The sequence below is a fragment of the Gopherus evgoodei genome, chromosome 2 (assembly GCF_007399415.2).
Source record: "Gopherus evgoodei ecotype Sinaloan lineage chromosome 2, rGopEvg1_v1.p, whole genome shotgun sequence".
In the NCBI taxonomy this organism is placed as follows: Eukaryota; Metazoa; Chordata; order Testudines; family Testudinidae; genus Gopherus; species Gopherus evgoodei.
In genome coordinates, this window is record NC_044323.1 from 234,606,937 (window position 1) to 234,625,328 (window position 18,392).

General features: G+C 43.2%; 1 protein-coding gene across 1 annotated transcript in view; it reads left to right on the forward strand.

The window, feature by feature from the left end:
- TRIM55 (tripartite motif containing 55) overlaps positions 1-18,392 on the forward strand; it is an 89,578-nt gene that overhangs the window by 52,254 nt on the left and 18,932 nt on the right. The window contains 10 exon segments of the mRNA XM_030553200.1: positions 1,444-1,466; positions 1,583-1,707; positions 8,910-8,978; positions 8,981-9,111; positions 14,095-14,172; positions 14,174-14,203; positions 14,205-14,262; positions 14,265-14,332; positions 14,334-14,384; positions 16,225-16,269. Coding sequence (XP_030409060.1) covers positions 1,444-1,466; positions 1,583-1,707; positions 8,910-8,978; positions 8,981-9,111; positions 14,095-14,172; positions 14,174-14,203; positions 14,205-14,262; positions 14,265-14,332; positions 14,334-14,384; positions 16,225-16,269 — 678 coding nt within the window.

The window sequence follows — 18,392 nt, forward strand, 5'->3', positions numbered from 1 at the left end:
TCAGTTGAATAACATGCAAACAAAGGGGTAAGCTCGAAAATACGAGTATTTTCTATTCACACCAAAAATGCTGTCCTGTTTATAAGCTTTCAGTCATCCAACCAGGATGCAGAAACAATATTTCATATATATTAATATGATCCCCAGCACTGCAATATTTGAGCACCCTGCAATTCTGTATATGGATTTAGCCATTTCTGTAAGGTAATGGAGTATTATTATTATTATCTCTATTTTGCCTATGGGCAGTTGAGGCACAGAGAGGTTAAGTGACTTGCACAAGGCCACACAAGCTGTAGCAGGGCCAAGCAGTTTTATGTCACATTCCAATGCCTTAACTATAAGACTATTCTTCCTTCTTACTATGGGTTTGGACCTGCTACCACTGAAACCAATGGCAAGCTTCCCATTGATTTCAGTCAAGTAGGATTTGGTCTCGTGACTTTCCATCCTGGAATCTTAAAATCCCATTTGAACCCCAGCAGGGAGGATCTTTTTTACAAGAACAATATGCAGGAACAGGAATTCATCCTGAAGAGCAGAAAACCCTCTGTAGAATATGTGGAACTGTAAGGCGTCAGAACTAGAGGTGACCAGTCACCCACTGTGAATAGTCAGACATAGTCCGAGAATGAAATATGCTAGAGTGAAATGTTTGTGGAACAGTTACAAATAATGATACATTTGTAAAATTCAAAAGTCTATTCTCAGTTAATTTACATATAGCAAAAGGGCACAATGCATTCGATAAATTAGTCTGTGGGAAAAGTTTGCCCAGTCCAATTTCTAGGAAACAGAAGTCACTGTCAAAGAGAGCAGGGGTATATGGGTCATGTCCGGGAAGGAATATTGATTGGGCTGGTCAGCTTCAGTTTTGCCCGTGTGTGCACTACATATGAGCCTATGTCTCTATCTCAATAAAAGCAGATATTAAGAGCCTGTGTCTCATTTACACTTTACATTTCCAGAGCAGTATAAAGGGGTCTTAATGTAATTGAGAATTAGGGCCTAAAACACACTGCTGTTCACATGTAAGCTAGTTCCAACCTCAGTCTAATCTTAGTGATAGGCCTCACAGCTCTCCTTTATAATGAGAGCTCAAGCCAGGGGCGGCTCTAGGCATTTTGCCGCCCCAAGCATGGCAGGCAGGCTGCCTTTGGCAGCTTGCCTGTGGAGGATCCGCTGGTCCCACGGCTTCAGTGGACCTCCTGCAGGCAAAACACCGAAGGCACCCTGCCTGCCACCCCCGCGGTGCCAGCAGAGCACCCCCCCCGCAGCTTGCCACCCCAAGCACGCGCTTGGCGTGCTGAGATCTGGAGCCATCCCTGGCTCAAGCTTGCATATTTAGAAACAGCACACATAAGAATCAGGTATCAAAGTATAAAAGCTGTTTAATAAAATGAACCTTTTAAGCATTCCGTCATTTCACTTTTGTTTTCACAGAATGTCAAAGCATTGCTACGAAAGTAAGTACTTCCCCTTTGAAAGGAAGTGTGTGTTTTTGATATTTATCATAAATTATCCATTTTGTAAACATTTATTTGCCAACCCAAATGCAAATGACACAATATCTCTATTTTAGAATTACTGAAGCATCTAACGCATTTCAGATGGAAAAAATAGAGCCTGGCTATGAAAATATGAGCCATCTCACAGTCAACCTCAATAGAGAAGAAAAGATAATAAGAGAAATTGACTTTTACAGAGGTATGTTATTGATGTGAGCAAAATGGCTTTTCTTTCTCTTCAGTTGTGTGCAATTTACATGAAGATACCGTATAAGGAAAATTCAAATCAGATATTCCCCTCTATCCACAAATGTACCTAGATCATTTAACGTAAATTATAATCAAAAATAAAACCCATCATGGTTTAGAATCATGTTGATTTTTATTTTCCTTTAATATAGACTCAGTTCTTTCCTAAGGACCTGATCCTTCAGCTCTTACTCATTGATTACACGTTAAAGAGCTGTAGGATTGGGCCTGTATAGGTACTAATCTGTCATTGCAAAGAGAAACAGTCGTTTTATGGACTGTCTGATGTAGAAAATCATTAAAGAAATAGAATAATGCAGACTAATAAAAGTAACTATGAATAATATTTTTTTCTTTTTAATTATATCAGAGAAATTTCATTGAAAATGTAAATGGAGTTCAAGATCATACATATATGGAGACGAACAAGAATACCATTATTTCTTATACATTTAGGGATCTCCTCTGGTGTCATCTGTATGCCTGATATTCAGAATAGATGAAATAGTACACAGTTACTATTCTGTGCTTAACAAAGTAGCGTGCAAACAGGGCACCGTTATGCTTCAGTTTACAAAATGATGGGAAATCAGAGGGTCTGAATAGTTGAAATAAACAGATTTCTCTCTTAAAATCTTGAACATCTGAAATATAGAGAATCACAAGGCTGGTCCTCTATACTTTACCTACTAACCTTGGGCTTTACTGTTACATTTCATATGATAGTAACACCATTACTAGGATGTATGTTAATATATAGTGTCAACGTAAGGAGGTCAATCTTGAACTAGTACATCTAACACTCCCACTGAAGTCAATAGGACGTCTATTTTCAGAGGGCTTTCAAGATCAGGTTCAAGATGATTTCATGTATCAGTATATAAGAACATTCCTCATTGTGATAACTTTGTCTAGTTTGCAATTTGTTCTTGGTATCTTCTTAGTCATACAAGATGTAAGCCAGTGAAAGGTTTAGTAAAATCTTCCTGAGTGAAAGATAAGACTCTCCCTATCTTTACAAATATATGGTCAGTTTGAAACTACAGTTAATACATCATAGGATTATAGAAATGTAGGGCAGGAAAGGGACCTCAAAGTCATCTAGACCAGTGGTTCTTAAAGCCAGTCCGCCGCTTGTTCAGGGAAAGCCTGGGCCAGGCCGGTTTGTTTACTTGTGGGTCCACAGGTTCGCCGCTCCAGGCCAATGGGGGCTGTAGGAAGTGGCGCAGGCTGAAGGATGTGCTGGCCGCTCTCCGATTTCCTAGTTGACTGTCATGTTGCCATTTAATTCCCATGTTGTTGATTACTCTGGACACTTTGTATTAGTTCTGTATCCTCGCTGGTATTTAAAGCTCCTCTCAATTTAGTATATCTGGCAGATTTTATTAACTAGCTGTATATTCCTTCCTCTACAAAGATGTTACTTGAGATCAGGACTAAAACAATGTCTGAGATTGTCCACTAGACACATCCCTTCAAGTAATAGTCCTGTCAACTAGCATAAGACTTTCTTTACAGTCCTTCAATCCAGTTTTCAATCCATGCTGACAGTGTTAATATCCAAGCTGATGTGAACTGATTTGAGAGAAATATTTCATGGAACACTGTGTCAAATGCTTTAATAATCCAAATATAGTACATCTACTAATTCAGTTTAACTACTAATTTTGTATTCCTGACTGGGCCATTAAAAGTCCAGTTGGCCACCTGCAGTGGGGCAGGCAGGCTCCATACCCAGCTCCTTATGGCTCCCAGAAGCTGCCGGCATGTCCCCTCTGGCTCCTAGGCACAGGGGCGGCCATGGGAACTCTGCGCACTGCCATTTCCCCAAATGCCAGCTCTGCAGCTCCCATTGGCCTGGAGCCAGTGGCGGATTAACAATTTTGTCGTCCCTAGGCCCTCAAAAAATTGCTGCCCCTGCCCAGGTCCCCCACCCCTGCCAGCTCCTTCTGCTCCCTGGCGGTAAGGGAAGGGGGAGAAGGGGAGTTGTGGCACGCTCAGAGGATGGCAGCCATGGAGTGGAAGGTGACTGGGGCGGGAGCAGCTCCCTGCCCCCATCCTCCCAAGAGTCACTCCCTGCACCTGCCGACTCCAGCTCACCTTTGCTCCTCCTCCTCCGATCGCGCCGCGACTTGCTTCTCCCTCCCTCCCACGCTTTGCGCAGTGAACCTGGGAGGGAAGAGGGAGAAGGGGAGTTGCGGCATGCTCGGGGGATGGCAGTGGTGGAGTGGAGGTGAGCTGGGGCGGGGAGCGGTTCCCGGCCCCCTCGAGCTACTCTCCGTGCCCGCGGGGCCCCAGCTCACCTCTGCTCTGCTCCTCCAAGTGCGCTGCTACTCGCTTCTCCCTCCCCTCACAGCACTTTTGTGCAGCAAGCCTGGGAGGGAGGTGGAAGGAGGGAAGCGTGGCACGCCTGGGGGAGGAGGCAAGCTGGGGATTTGGGGAAGGGATGGAGTTGGGGAGGGATCGCGAGCAAATTTGCTGCCCTAGGCCTAGGCCTTGTTGGCCTAGGCAATAATACACCGGCTGCCTGGAGCTACAGCCAATTGAGGCTGCGAGGGTGGTGCCCTGCAGGCAAGGGCAGCATGCAGAGCTGAGTCACCTGGTCACCCTTGCGCCTAGAAGACAAAGGGACATCCTGGCTGCGTCTAGGAGCTGTCTGAGGTAAGCGCCACCCAGACTTTACATTCTGCACCTCCTCCTGTACGTCAACCCCTGCCACAGCCCTGAGCCCAGTCATGCACCCAAACTTCCTCCCACAGCCTGCACCCCCTCTCACAGCCCATCCCCCTGCCCAGCTCGGCCACCTGGAGCCTGAAACCCTGACCCCCTCCTGCACCCCAATCTCCTGCTCCAGCTCGGCCCCTAGAATCCGCACCCAACCCCCTACCCCAGCCCTGAGTCCCCTCCCACACCCAAACTCCCTCCTGGAGCCTGTACCCATACCTCCTCCAACACCCCCAACCCCCTGCCCCATCTTGGAGCCCCTTGCCTGCACTCCAAACCCCTCGGCCCGTCAGAGCCCCCTCTGCAGTCCAACCGCCTCATCTTGTCCCCACCAGAGCCCGGCACTCCTACCAGGAGCATACCCACTACCGAACCCCTGTCCCCTGCCCCAGCCCAGAGTCCCTCCCCACACCCTAACCTCACATTTCTGGCCAAACACTCCAGAGCCCACACCCCCGCCCAGAACTTGAACCCCATCCACCCCCCAACCCCCTGCCCCAACCCGGAGCCCCCTCCCACACTCTGAAATCCTTGGCCCCCAGCTGGGTAGCCACCCCCCACTGCTGAACTCCGGTCCACCCCAGAGCCAGCACCCCCAGCTGGAGCCCTCACCCCATTCTGCACCGCAACCCTCTGCTCCAGACTGGTGAAAATGAGGCGATAGTGAGCAAGGGTGGGGCGATAAAGTGACAGATGGAGGGGGGATGGAGTGAGCAGAGTTGGGCCTTGGAGAAGGGACAGGGCAGGGCATGGCCTTGGGGAAGGGACAGGGAAGGAGGCGGGGCAAAGGTGTTTGATTTTCTGCAAATAGAAAGTTGGCAACCCTATGCCTGAGGGGAGTTTCTGAAGGCTATTTACTAGGCTGTCAAGCGATTAAAAAAATTAATTGTGATGAGTCATGCAATTAAGCATAATAGAATACCCATTTATTTAAATATTTGTGGATGTTTCTACATTTTCAAATATATTGATTTCAACTATAACACAGAATACAAAGGTGTACAGTGTGCACTTTATATTTATTTTTATTACATATATTTGCACTGCATTTTTCAATTCACCTAATGCAGTACTGTTGTGCAATCTCTTGATTATGAAAGTTGCAGCTTACAAATATAGAATTATGTACAAAAAAATAACTGCATTCAAAATAAAACAATGTAACACTTTAGAGCCTACAAATCCACTCAGTCCTCTTCTGTTCAGCTAATCGCTCAAACAAGTTGTTTACATTTGCAGGAGATAATGCTGCCCCACTTCTTGTTCACAATGTCACCTGAAAGTGAGAACAGGTATTCTCATGGCATTGTTGTAGCCAGCATCGCAAGATATTTGTGTGCCAGATGCGCTAAAGATTCATATGTCCCTTCATGCTTCAACCATCATTCCAGAGGACATTGCTCTTTAAGACTTCTGAAAGCGTGTTCCGCACTTCATCCCTCAGATTTTGGAATGCCCTGTCATAAACAGATAGCTAAGGGTTAATGTCTCTTTCACCTAAAAAAAGGTTAACAAGCAGTGACCTAAAACACCTGACCAGAGACCAATCAGAAAACAGATTTTTTTCAAATCTGAGTGGAGGGAAGTTTAGGGTGTGAGTTCTTTGTTCTTTGTCTTGTGTCTGTGCCCCTCATCGGCTCTGAGAGTGATCTCTCTCTATCTCCGCCTTTCTAATCTTCTGTTTCCAAGTTGTAAGTACAAGAATAGTAAGACAATAGGTTTATATTGTTTTTTTTTTGTATTTACATGTGTGTAGTGGCTGGAGTGTTTTGAATTGTATTCTTTTGGATAAGGCTGTTTAATTCACTTTTTTTCTTAAGGCAATTGAACCCTGTATATTTTCACCTATACAGAGACTATTTTTAATGTATTTTTCTTTCTTTTTATAAAGCTTCTTTTAAGACCTGTTGGAGTTTTTCTTTAGTGAGGACTCCAGGGAATTGAGTCCCTGCAGCTCACCAGGGAATTGGTGGGAGGAAGAAGTCAGGGGGAAAATCTCTTTGTGTTAGATTTACTAAGCCTGACTTTACATACCTCTGGGTAAGGGGAGAGAGATTAGCTCTCTCGGTACTTGTGTTTCCAGGACTGGAAGCAGGGAATCTCCTAGGTCGTCCAGGGAGGGGAGCCTGGGAGGAAGTAACCAGGAAACAAGGGAAGGGGGTTATTTCCCTTTGTTGTAGGACTCAAGGCATCTGAGTCTGGGGGGTCCCCCAGGGGAAAGTTTGGGGGACCAGAGGGTATCAGGCCCTAAAATTCCTGATTGGTGGCAGCGCTATCAGATATAAGCTGGTAATTAAGCTTAGGGAATTCCTGCTAACACCCATATTTTGGACGCTAAGGTCCAGATCTAGGAAGAATGTTATGACTGCCCTTCAGATTCTTACAAACTTTGGGTTGAGTGCTGCAGCTATCTTTAGAAATCTCACATCTTCTTTGTGTTTTGTCAGATCTGCAGTGAAAGTATTCTTAAAATGAACATTACTGGCGGTCATCATCTGAGACTATTATAATATAAATATATGGCAAAATGCAGGTAAAATCAGGATCATGACACATACATTTCTCCCCCAAGGAGTTCAGTCAGAAAGGTAATTAATGCATTATTTTTTAAACAAGCTTTCATAAACAGATAGCTAAGGGTTAATGTCTCTTTCACCTGGAAAGGAGTAACCTGAAACACCTGACCAGAGGACCAATCAGGAAACAAGACTTTTTCAAATCTGGGTGGAGGGAAGTTTGTATGTGAGTCCTTTGTTCTCTGGTCTTGTGCCTGTCTCTCTCTCGGCTATGAGAGGATTTCTGTCTCTTGCTTTCTAATCTTCTGTTTCCAAGTTGTAAGTACAAAATATAGTAAGGCAGTAAGGTTTATATTGTTTCTTTTGTATTTAATGTGTGTAGTTGCTGGAGTGTTCTGATTGTGTTCTTTTGAATAAGGCTGTTTATTCATATTTCTTTTAAGCAATTGACCCTGTATTTGTCACCTTAATACAGAGAGACCATTTTTATGTATTTTCTTTCTTTTACATAAAGCTTTCTTTTTAAGACCTGTTGGAGTTTTTCTTTAGTGGGGGACTCCAGGGAATTGAATTGCAGCTCACCAGGGAATTGGTGGGAGGAAGAAGTCAGGGGGAAATCTGTGTGTGTTAGATTTACCTAGCCTGACTTTGCATTCCCTCTGGGTGAAGAAGGAAGTGCTTGTGTTTCCAGGACTGGAAATAGGAGAGGGTGGAGTCCCTCTGTTTAGATTCACGGAGCTTGCTTCTCTGTATCTCTCCAGGAACCCAGGGAGGGAACACCTGGAGGGGGGAAGGGAAACGGTTTATTCCCCTTTGTTGTGAGGACTCAAGGAATTTGGGTCTTGGGGTCATACACATGGAAGCATGTCCTCTGGAATGATGGCTGAAGCATGAAGGGACATATGAATCTTTAGTGCATCTGGCACATAAATATCTTGCGATGCCGGCTACAACAATACCATGAGAATACTTGTTCTCACTTTCTGCTGACATTGTAAATAAAAGTGGGCAGCATATCACCCGTAAATGTAAACAAACTTGTTTGTCTTAGCAATTGGCTGAACGCAAAGTAGACTGAGTGGACTTGTAGGCTCTGAAGTTTTACATTGTTTTGTTTTTGAGTGCAGTTATGGAACAAAAAAAAATCTACATTTGTAAGTTGCACTTTCATGATAAAGAGATTGCACTACAGTACTTGTATGAGGAGAACTGAAAAAGATTTTCTTTGTTATCATTTTACCGTACAAATATTTGTAATCACTAATATAAAATAAGCACTGTACACTTCATATTCTGTGTTGTAATTGAAATCAATATATTTGAAAATGTAGAAAAACATCCAAAATATTTAATAAATTTCAATTGGTGTTCTGTTGTTTAACAATGTGATTAAAACTGTGATTAATCATGATTAATTTTTTGAGTTAATTGTGTGAGCTTAACTGTGATTAATTGCCAGCGCTGCTTTTTTACCTCAGGCAGGGGGAATGCAACTGCTGCAACACCCTGTGGCAGAATGCCGTGTGTGTTCCTGTCTCCAGCACTTGTGGGGAGCCTACACTGTTGGTGGCACTGGCCGGCTTGCCCAGTCCTTATGCTCAAGACCTGTACACAGAGATGCAACATGTGAGGAGAGGCTCCTCCTTGGTCCTCTGTCTCTCTCTTGCATCATCTTCCTTCCTTTTGCATGCATCCAGGGCAGATTCCAGTCTTGCCTCTATGGCATCAGCTGGAATTAAAGCACAAGTGGTACTGTCCCTTGAGAAAAACCCTCTGTGGGTCCCTTTCACTATCAATAGACCTACTGTATAGTTACCATAGTAACTTCATATTTCTAAATGTCTGTGTTGTATAAAGAGCATACCCCATGTATTGTGTAACCTAACGCTGTGCTTACATGAATGTTTATTAGAGGAGGAGGGTGATGAGGAAGATGAGGAGGTGATGGAAGGTGAAGAGTTTGATGAAGTCCGCACAGAGTCACAGGTGAGGAGGAAGAGGTAGCTGAGAAAGTATCCCAGCAATCTCAGCTGGACTCAGAACCCAAGAGCACAACAGGAGGCCCTCAGACTGAATCAGCCCCATCATTACCACCAGCTGCCTCAGTTAGTCAGGTAATTGCATCCAACCATTCTCTGTCCTATCAGCTATGCTGAATGTTTCCCTCCATTCTAGAGCACTATGAATGATCTAACTGGACCAATAGATGCTGAAACATATGTCAGAAACATAAAAAATATAGCCATCAAGGAAGAATGCAAAGATTTTACTGCCATTGCTTATATTCAAGCTGGGTATGTGTGTGAGTTCATTGATTTAAAAAAAACAATAACAGTGTTCTCGTATGTAAATCAAGGAACATTTGGTTACTAAGATTAATTTGGAGCAAAACCCTTAAGAACTGACAACTTGATGCTCAGTTTTGTTGTTTGTTCTTTTGCTTAGTAGAAACTAACAGTTATAATAACTGAGATGAGAAATAAAAACATGTATACCAAGAGAACTTCACTTTTAGCATGCCTTCTGAAGAGTTCATAAGCCATATTACCTGACCTCTCTAAACTTTATTCCTGTGAATGACATTTACCTTCCTTTGGTGGTCTTGTAACTGGGGCTTATCATTTAGAAGGTCATGTCTCAGAGTGTTAGATGCAGAGAAGTAAGGCTGCTTGTTATGAAATGGCAGCGCAAACATGTTCTGGAATGAAATACCTTTAGATTTGAAGCCATATATTTAAGATATATTTGATATCTGTACTTTTTCTCTTGGAATACAATTAAAATAAAATACCAATGACTGATACTTTGTGAGATCTACATCAAAACAATACTTGCTAATCTCCTTCAGCTATCAAATATCAGCAATTAACTTACTAAGCAGGACAAATTAATCTCTTCTGCAACTCCAGTTACGTCCTTATTCCAGCGCCATGCTGAGGTCATTGACAGTGGTGCACAAACAAGGAAACAAATAAAGAGTCCATGTTTATGGCAAAGTTCTGATTTAACAGAACCGGTGGTGGGAGGGGGAATAAATTATCTAGCTTTATGCCTTCTTTGATCTATTTGAGGGCTTACACAGGTTTGTGCCTGTTCTCTGTGATATTCTTAAATCAGTTTAGAAATGGCATATATCTATTTAACTTGATTTTTTACCAACTTAATCTAAATCTAAATAAGGAAATTTAAACTGATTTAAGAGTGTTCACGTGCAGAGTGCACTAATTTAACTTCATTATGTAGACCAGACATATTAGAAACTGAACTGCCTCATAATTTTGGAAGTCCGACACCCTCCTGAGTGAAAAGATATAGAGACATGCTGGTCTAGCCCACGAGTAATTTAAAAAGCCATTATGAGTTCATCAGACTGGCATGTGGGGGATGCAATGTCAGGATGCTTGCAGTTTAGCTTTTTCCTGTTGCCTAGGGAAAGCAAAGTAAAATGTTGTAATATCTAGTCATCTGTAATAATGGCACCAGGTGGTCAAACCTGCAGTTGGCTAGTCTGGAAAGACTGATTTTGATAGAGAGGGTGCAGTTCTGTCAGCTGCTCCAGTCATGGATGAGGTATAATTACAGTCAACTATTATATATAAACAGTCGTGTGGTGGGCAAGTATTTATTTCTATTGGTCATTATAGTCTGTTTATTCTGCCTGCTCATGTCAACAGAATCAATGTTGAGTGATACAATTCTGTATATATTTTTTAAAAAATAAATTATTGTCCCAATCCCAAACCCAAGGAAGTGATTTAAAAGACTCCAATTGACTTCATAGGCAGTGGGTAAGACCCACATATGTCATCTTAATGTGTGAGGCTAGTACTGGAAGTTCTTACGCATTGTGTAGTATAGTTTTAGCTCAGTGATTACACAGAGATGGGTGCTCACTTGAGTATGAACTCAGATAACTCTGAGTAAGAATCTCCGCTATAATGTGACTTCACTGACTTCAGTGAAGTTATTCCTAATTTATACTTGAGAAGAGAATCAGGCCTGAAGTGTGTAATGAAATTAATGAAAGGAACATCTCCTTCAGTTGTTTCTCAACTAAGGTTCCCTTTGAAGCTAATGGGAAGTTTTGCTGAGTGGGGCTGCAGAATTTGACCCACTGTTTGTATTTTCCATACATATATTATCCAAATGCTAGACACTTTTGTTCTGTATTTCAGCTATCAGAGGGTAGCCGTGTTAGTCTGGATCTGTAAAAGCAGCAAAGAATCCTGTGGCACCTTATAGACTAACAGACGTTTTGGAGCATGAGCTTTCGTGGGTGAATACCCACTTCCTCAGATGCATGTAAGGAAATATCCAGGGGCAGGTATATATATGTTGTGCTAGCAAGCAAGCTAGAGATAACGAGGTCAGTTCAATCAGGGAGGATGAGGCCCTGTTCTAGCAGTTGAGGTGTGAAAACCAAGAGAGGAGAAACTGGTTCTGTAATTGGCAAGCCATTCACAGTCTTTGTTCAATCCTGAGCTGATGGTGTCAAATTTGCAGATGAACTGAAGCTCAGCAGTTTCTCTTTGAAGTCTGGTCCTGAAGTTTTTTTGCTGCAGGATGGCCACCTTAAGGTCTGCTATAGTGTGGCCAGGAGGTTGAAGTGCTCTCCTACAGGTTTTTGTATATTGCCATTCCTAATGTCTGATTTGTGGTCCATTTATCCTTTTCCGTAGAGACTGTCCAGTTTGGCCGATGTACATAGCAGAGGGGCATTGCTGGCATATGATGGCGTATTTACATTGGTGATGTGCAGGTGAATGAACCAGTGATGGTGTGGCTGATCTGGTTAGGTCCTGTGATGGTGTCGCTGGTGTAGATATGTGGGCAGAGTTGGCATCGAGGTTTGTTGCATGGATTGGTTCCTGAGCTAGAGTTATTATGGTAGTGGTGTGCAGTTACTGGTGAGAATATGTTTCAGGTTGGCAGGTTGTCTGTGGCAAGGATTGGCCTGCCACCCAAGGCCTGTGAAAGTGTGGGATCATTGTCCAGGATGGGTTGTAGATCCTTGATGATGCGTTGGAGGGGGTTTTAGCTGGGGGCTGTATGTGATGGCCAGTGGAGTCCTGTTGGTTTCTCTCTTGGGTTTGTCTTGCAGTAGGAGGCTTCTGGGTACACGTCTGGCTCTGTTGATCTGTTTCTTATTTCCTCATGCGGGTATTGTAGTTTGAGAATGCTTGGTGGAGATTTTGTAGGTGTTGGTCTCTGTCTGAGGGGTTAGAGCAGATGCGGTTGTACCTCAGTGCTTGGCTGTAGACAATGAATCGTGTGATGTGCCCGGGATGGAAGCTGGAGGCATGAAAGTAGGCATAGCGGTCGGTGGGTTTTCGATATAGGGTGGTGTTAATGTGACCATCACTTATTTGCACCGTGGTGTCAAGAAAGTGGACCTCCCGTGTAGATTGGTCCAGGCTGAGGTTGATGGTGGGGTGGAAGCTGTTGAAATCATGGTGGAATTTTTCCAGAGTCTCCTTCCCATGGGTCCAGATGATGAAGATGTCATCAATGTAGCGTAGATAGAGAAGGGGTGTGAGTGGACGAGAGCTGAGGAAGCGTTGTTCCAGGTCGCCATGAAGATATTGGCATATTGTGGGGCCATGCGGGTGCCCATAGCAGTGCCACTGATCTGGAGATATATATTGTCATCAAATTTGAAATAGTTGTGTGTAAGTATAAGGCACAGAGCTCAGCAGCCAGTTGTGCTGTGGCATCAATCAGGGATGGTGTTCCTGACAGCTTGTATTCCATCTGTGTGTGGGATGTTTGTGTAGAGAGCCTCTACAGCCATGGTGGCTAGGATGGTGTTTTCTGGGAGGTCACCAATGCATTCCATGGTCCCAGCTTCCATCCCGGGCACATCACACGATCCATTGTCTACAGCCAAGCACTGAGGTACAACCGCATCTGCTCTAACCCCTCAGACCAGAGACCAACACCTACAAAATCTCCACCAAGCATTCTCAAAACTACAATACCCGCATGGAGGAAATAAAGGAAACAGATCAACAGAGCCAGACGTGTACCCAGAAGCCTCCTACTGCAGACAAACCCAAGAGAGAAACCAACAGGACTCCACTGGCCATCACATACAGCCCCCAGCTCTAAAACCCTCCAACGCATCATCAAGGATCTACAACCCATCCTGGACAATGATCCCACACTTTCACAGGCCTTGGGTGGCAGGCCAATCCTTGCCCACAGACAACCTGCCAACCTGAAACATATCTCACCAGTAACTGCACACCACACCATAATAACTCTAGCTCAGGAACCAATCCATGCAACAAACCTCGATGCCAACTCTGCCCACATATCTACACCAGCGACACCATCACAGGACCTAACCAGATCAGCCACACCATCACTGGTTCATTCACCTGCACATCCACCAATGTAATATACGCCATCATATGCCAGCAATGCCCCTCTGCTATGTACATCGGCCAAACTGGACAGTCTCTACGGAAAAGGATAAATGGACACAAATCAGACATTAGGAATGGCAATATACAAAAACCTGTAGGAGAGCACTTCAACCTCCCTGGCCACACTATAGCAGACCTTAAGGTGGCCATCCTGCAGCAAAAAACTTCAGGGACCAGACTTCAAAGAGAAACTGCTGAGCTTCAGTTCATCTGCAAATTTGACACCATCAGCTCAGGATTGAACAAAGACTGTGAATGGCTTGCCAATTACAGAACCAGTTTCTCCTCTCTTGGTTTTCACACCTCAACTGCTAGAACAGGGCCTCATCCTCCCTGATTGAACTGACCTCGTTATCTCTAGCTTGCTTGCTAGCACACATATATATACCTGCCCCTGGATATTTCCAGTAAATGCATCTGAGGAAGTGGGTATTCACCCACGAAAGCTCATGCTCCAAAACGTCTGTTAGTCTATAAGGTGCCACAGGATTCTTGCTGCTTGTATTTCAGCTGTAATTCTTTTGGACCTCAAACAATAAATTCTTGGCAGTGAGTTAAAAACAATATAGCATGCAGAGAAATATGGGCTGAACACAGGAAGGTAACAGAGTGCACTCTGCTTGTGTGTTGTTTTTTTTTTTGTTTTTTACTTTATCTATCCTGATGAAGGGTGAGGTTGTGCCAAGTGGTGCTCGACAGACTGCAGAGTCTGAAACACAAATGCCATCAACAGCAGAAACCATCGATCCCTTTGTTTTACCCTAGTTGGTATAAGGCCAAAATCACAGCAAGCAAGCAGCCCAAGTTTGACCCAAGTGAGTGATGGGTTGGGCCAAGTAGGCCACCCGTTTCTCTGGAAATGAAGGTAAAGAAGGCAGAAACTACAGAAGCAGCAAAAAGCAATGAGCGTGTCACCTGGGAATGGTAAGGAAACTAGCACAACTGCAGCTACTTCCCAGGTTAGTGTTAATGGTATCTCAAAGTGTATGTGCATGCAGTCCAAATGGAATATACATATTGAAGGAAAGTTTGTTTTAAAAAAAATGCAGAGGCAAACCATTGTCTCAAAAAATATGGAAATACAACTCAGGGTGATTTCAATAAAGTCCATGAATTAATACATTTGATTAAAAATGTATTGTGGGCCAGACTCTCACACTTAGGGGTGTGCATATATTTTGCTTGTGCCTAACTTATGTGCCAGTGCACCCAATATGTGGAAGCAAATACCTGAGACGCTCATGCATGTGGTCAGTTAGATGTCAGACACATGTCTAATTGGTCATATCTGCACACATCAGGTATTTACACATTAGTGGCAAACAAATCCACACAGTTACCTTTATGCAATGTTGAAAATCTGAATCTGTATGTCACCAGGAGCGGTGCCAGGGTTTTTGGCGCCCTAGGCGGGGGTCCTTCCGTGATCCCAGTCATTGGTGGCACTTCTGCGGTGGGGGTGGGGTCCTTCCGCGCTCCTAGTCTTCAGGGCACTTAGGCGGAGGGTCTCGGAGCGAGTGAAGGACCTGCCGCAGAATTGCCAACGACGACCTAGAGCGTGGAAGGACCCCCCCGCCACTGAATTGCCACCAAGGGTGGCAAAATGCCGCCCCCCCAAATCCTGGTGCCCTAGGCGACCGCCTAGGTCGCCTAAATGGAAGCACTGGCCCTATATGTCCCATGCAATTTACAACCATTGCGTAGGCAGCTGTTGCTTCAGACTTACCTACTGTAGTTTACTGCTGTATGATCTGTCACACATCTGGAATGTACGGTTGCTCTTGGTTAGCTTTTTTGCTATGCACACCAGGCTATGTAAGCATCAGGGGTTCTTTTGTTTGTCCTGACAGCAATGCTAAAAGCACGGTGTGATTTAAGTTAATTTTGCATTGTAAATAACTGTTCCAAAAGTTTTCTTTCAACAATGTTGCGACATGATCAAAGATCAGTATGAGCATCAGAAATGCTAGCCCTGTATTAGATTATCACTCTTATGACATGGTATTGATGGAATAATTGGGATGTCAAGGTGTTTTTATTTTTCTTCTTAAAAGGACACAGTCAGAGTTTGGCAGACCGCAAATTTGACTTTTTCCTCTGTTTGTTTGAAAAGTCCATGTAATTCTTAATGGGCCAAAAATTCATGGAGTGGAGCTGAGGAACATGTGACAAATGTGCACAACACACATGCACCTGCATTTGTATGTGTAAATTGGTTAAGGCCTAAATTTAAGAAGTATCCATTAATTTGGAATGGCTCCATTTCTGGGTGCCAAACTCAAGAGATGTATGTTTTTGAAGATGTAGACCTCCTGTTTTTGAAAATTACTTGTGTGCATGCTTGTGTGTGCTGTGTACGTGTGCCTATGCATGTATGTAGCAATACTTCAATGCTATGTTTTTCTTAAAATAAAAAAAAAAATCAGTGTCAGCTGTTTGGCACTCATGAGCAACCCTACAACAATAAACCAGTGTGTGGCAGGGAGGAAAAGATAAAGAAAGAGGAGTACATTCAGACATGACATATGAGGACAAAGCTCCAATGACTGAGGGCCCAATCCAATAACCATTGAATTCAGTGAAAGATTTTCATTGATGTCAGTCATATTAAAGGCTAAACTACAGTTTCAGTGTTAATCCTTCCAGGCCAGGACTTTATTTGTGAACAAGAGCAGAGCAAAAATATTTTTTAAAATTATGAAACCTATGATGACAATGGTCATCTTAAGTGTGTTCCAGACAAGATGTCAAAAGCAGGCACTATTCAGAGTGAAACTGCTTGTTGCTGTTGTTTAACAGAACTGTTACAAAGAATTAGGGCCCCATCCTGCACTCCACATTCATGTAAATGCCCATTTACTTATTTTAGTGGGAGCCTGTGTAAGGACTGTAGTTTCAGGCTCTTATTATCAGGAGCAGTAAAATAGCAGAAATAAATGTTTGATGTGACTTTTACTTTTTGGAAACCCTTCTACAGTGGCTTTCAAGCAAACCAACGAAGCAAGCTGAAGCAATTAGGGAAAGTAGAAATACAAGAGTAACAAGGAGGAAAGAATATTTTTTAGAGTTGTGATAATTCCTGATGGTTGCGAATCATTGTGCACTGGTTATCATGCTTCAATATTTGTTGGAAATAGGTATGATATGTATGTACACTGGTGAGCAAATAATGGGGTGTGATTCTGGGGCCGGGAGAAATTATGGGTGAGATCCACAAAGGAAAGTGGGTAGTCATGGGTATTAGGTCAGAAGGGTTGGTGGGAATGTGTTTTAGTGGAAGAGTGGTGAAGCAGTGCTGGGACTAGAAGAAATGGCAAGATCATAACATAAAGTGGCCTCTGCCATGTGTCAGTGATCATGTTAAGTAGGCAAACTTTAGTTTGTTTCCTGCCTAAGACTTTAACAAAGACCAGTCTGGCATAGTTTCTAGAGTCATTGATAAACCAAATAGAGACTGGGTATATTCATCATGTCCCTGTTTTCACCAATCTCTTAAGTTAAATAATGACGTGTAAAAGAATAACTGAAAAAAGTGTTCTGAAACTGAATCTCTTCACCAAACCCAGTATTGACTAGCTCAGTTTACTATGACAATGTTAGTGAAGCATTCTTCTTATTTCCTCACAGGAGTTAGCATTCTGCATATCAGTTTTGGCTGTTCTTATCATACTGCATCATCTCTGGAGTCAGATTCAATACATGATTTTACTTTAATGGGGTAGGAAATGCTTTGTTTTACCATTAACTAACAGCACAAGTAGTTTCTCTGGTGAGTTTCTAGGTGGTTTATAAAGGATTTTTTTTCTCTTTCTGCCATCTAAAAAGAACCATGCTAGCTTATAATACCTGCTGCCTAAAGCTTTTTCTCCTCACACTCCCCAAATGCCATCCTAGAGTTTATCCCGCATGGGTTAAAAATTAAATATCCCTGATTAAAAAATATCATGCATCAAACTCATGGGCTCATATTTCAGTTGTTGTTAGGCATTTCAATAGCTATTTGAAACTATAAATTAATAATAACAACGAACTACCAATATTTTTGTGATCTTTGTACAGCATAGTCATGCAAACTTACCCAATGAGGAGGGAGCTTTGTTACAGTCTTAAAGGTATCACTTTGTATGAGGAAAGGGGTTTCTTTAGGAGCTACAATGCAAATGAAAGACTCTACATATAGATTTAAAATTATGTTCCTTACCTGCTCATGACAGCAAACTATTTATTATGTGAAAGAAAAAATTGTCATTCGTAAGGTCATAGACCATTTTTGTCATAGAACTTTCTCACTTTGTCCTAGGGGTTTGGGGGGTTATTTTGGTTTTGGTTTAGTTTTTGAGGTCCCTGAGGCTGAGTACTTTTGGGTCAGTTTCCGCCCACCCCCCGTGCATGCATGTAACTCCTGTTGTCGCTAGTGATAAGAACACTACTGGTGAGAACAGATCCATAATAAAATATCAGGTCATACATTTTACAGCACTAGGCACTGGTGTTAGTGTTATTTCTCACAGTAGTTAAGGAAGGAAAATTATCTTCCTTTAGAATAACATGTGAGCCAGATTCAACCCTGCCAACACAGTAGGTGTAATGTGTACCCTCTGCAGTGGACTGGGCCATTATTCCCTGGGGGGATTCCACTCCAATATCTCTCTGGGTTTTCAGCGTGGGAAGGCAACAGGAATTCATTGAAACTGCTCATTCCCTTGCTACCCGGCTATGTCCCCTTCCCCTGTCAACACTGTCTGCTTCTGGGGTGTTCTGCCTGCCTGCCTGCACGTCCACTTAGACCTTCAGCAGACGGAAGGTTGCAGCTACTTTTCTCCTTTGTTGCCTCCCTCCCAGTCAACATTTTGCTTCTGTTGTTCTGTGCCTGAGTTTATGCCAGGAGCAGCTGGGGTAGACCTGGGAATTAATCTGGTCCTGAAAATAACACAGAGCAAAATAATTCCTACCTGAGGCTGAAATAT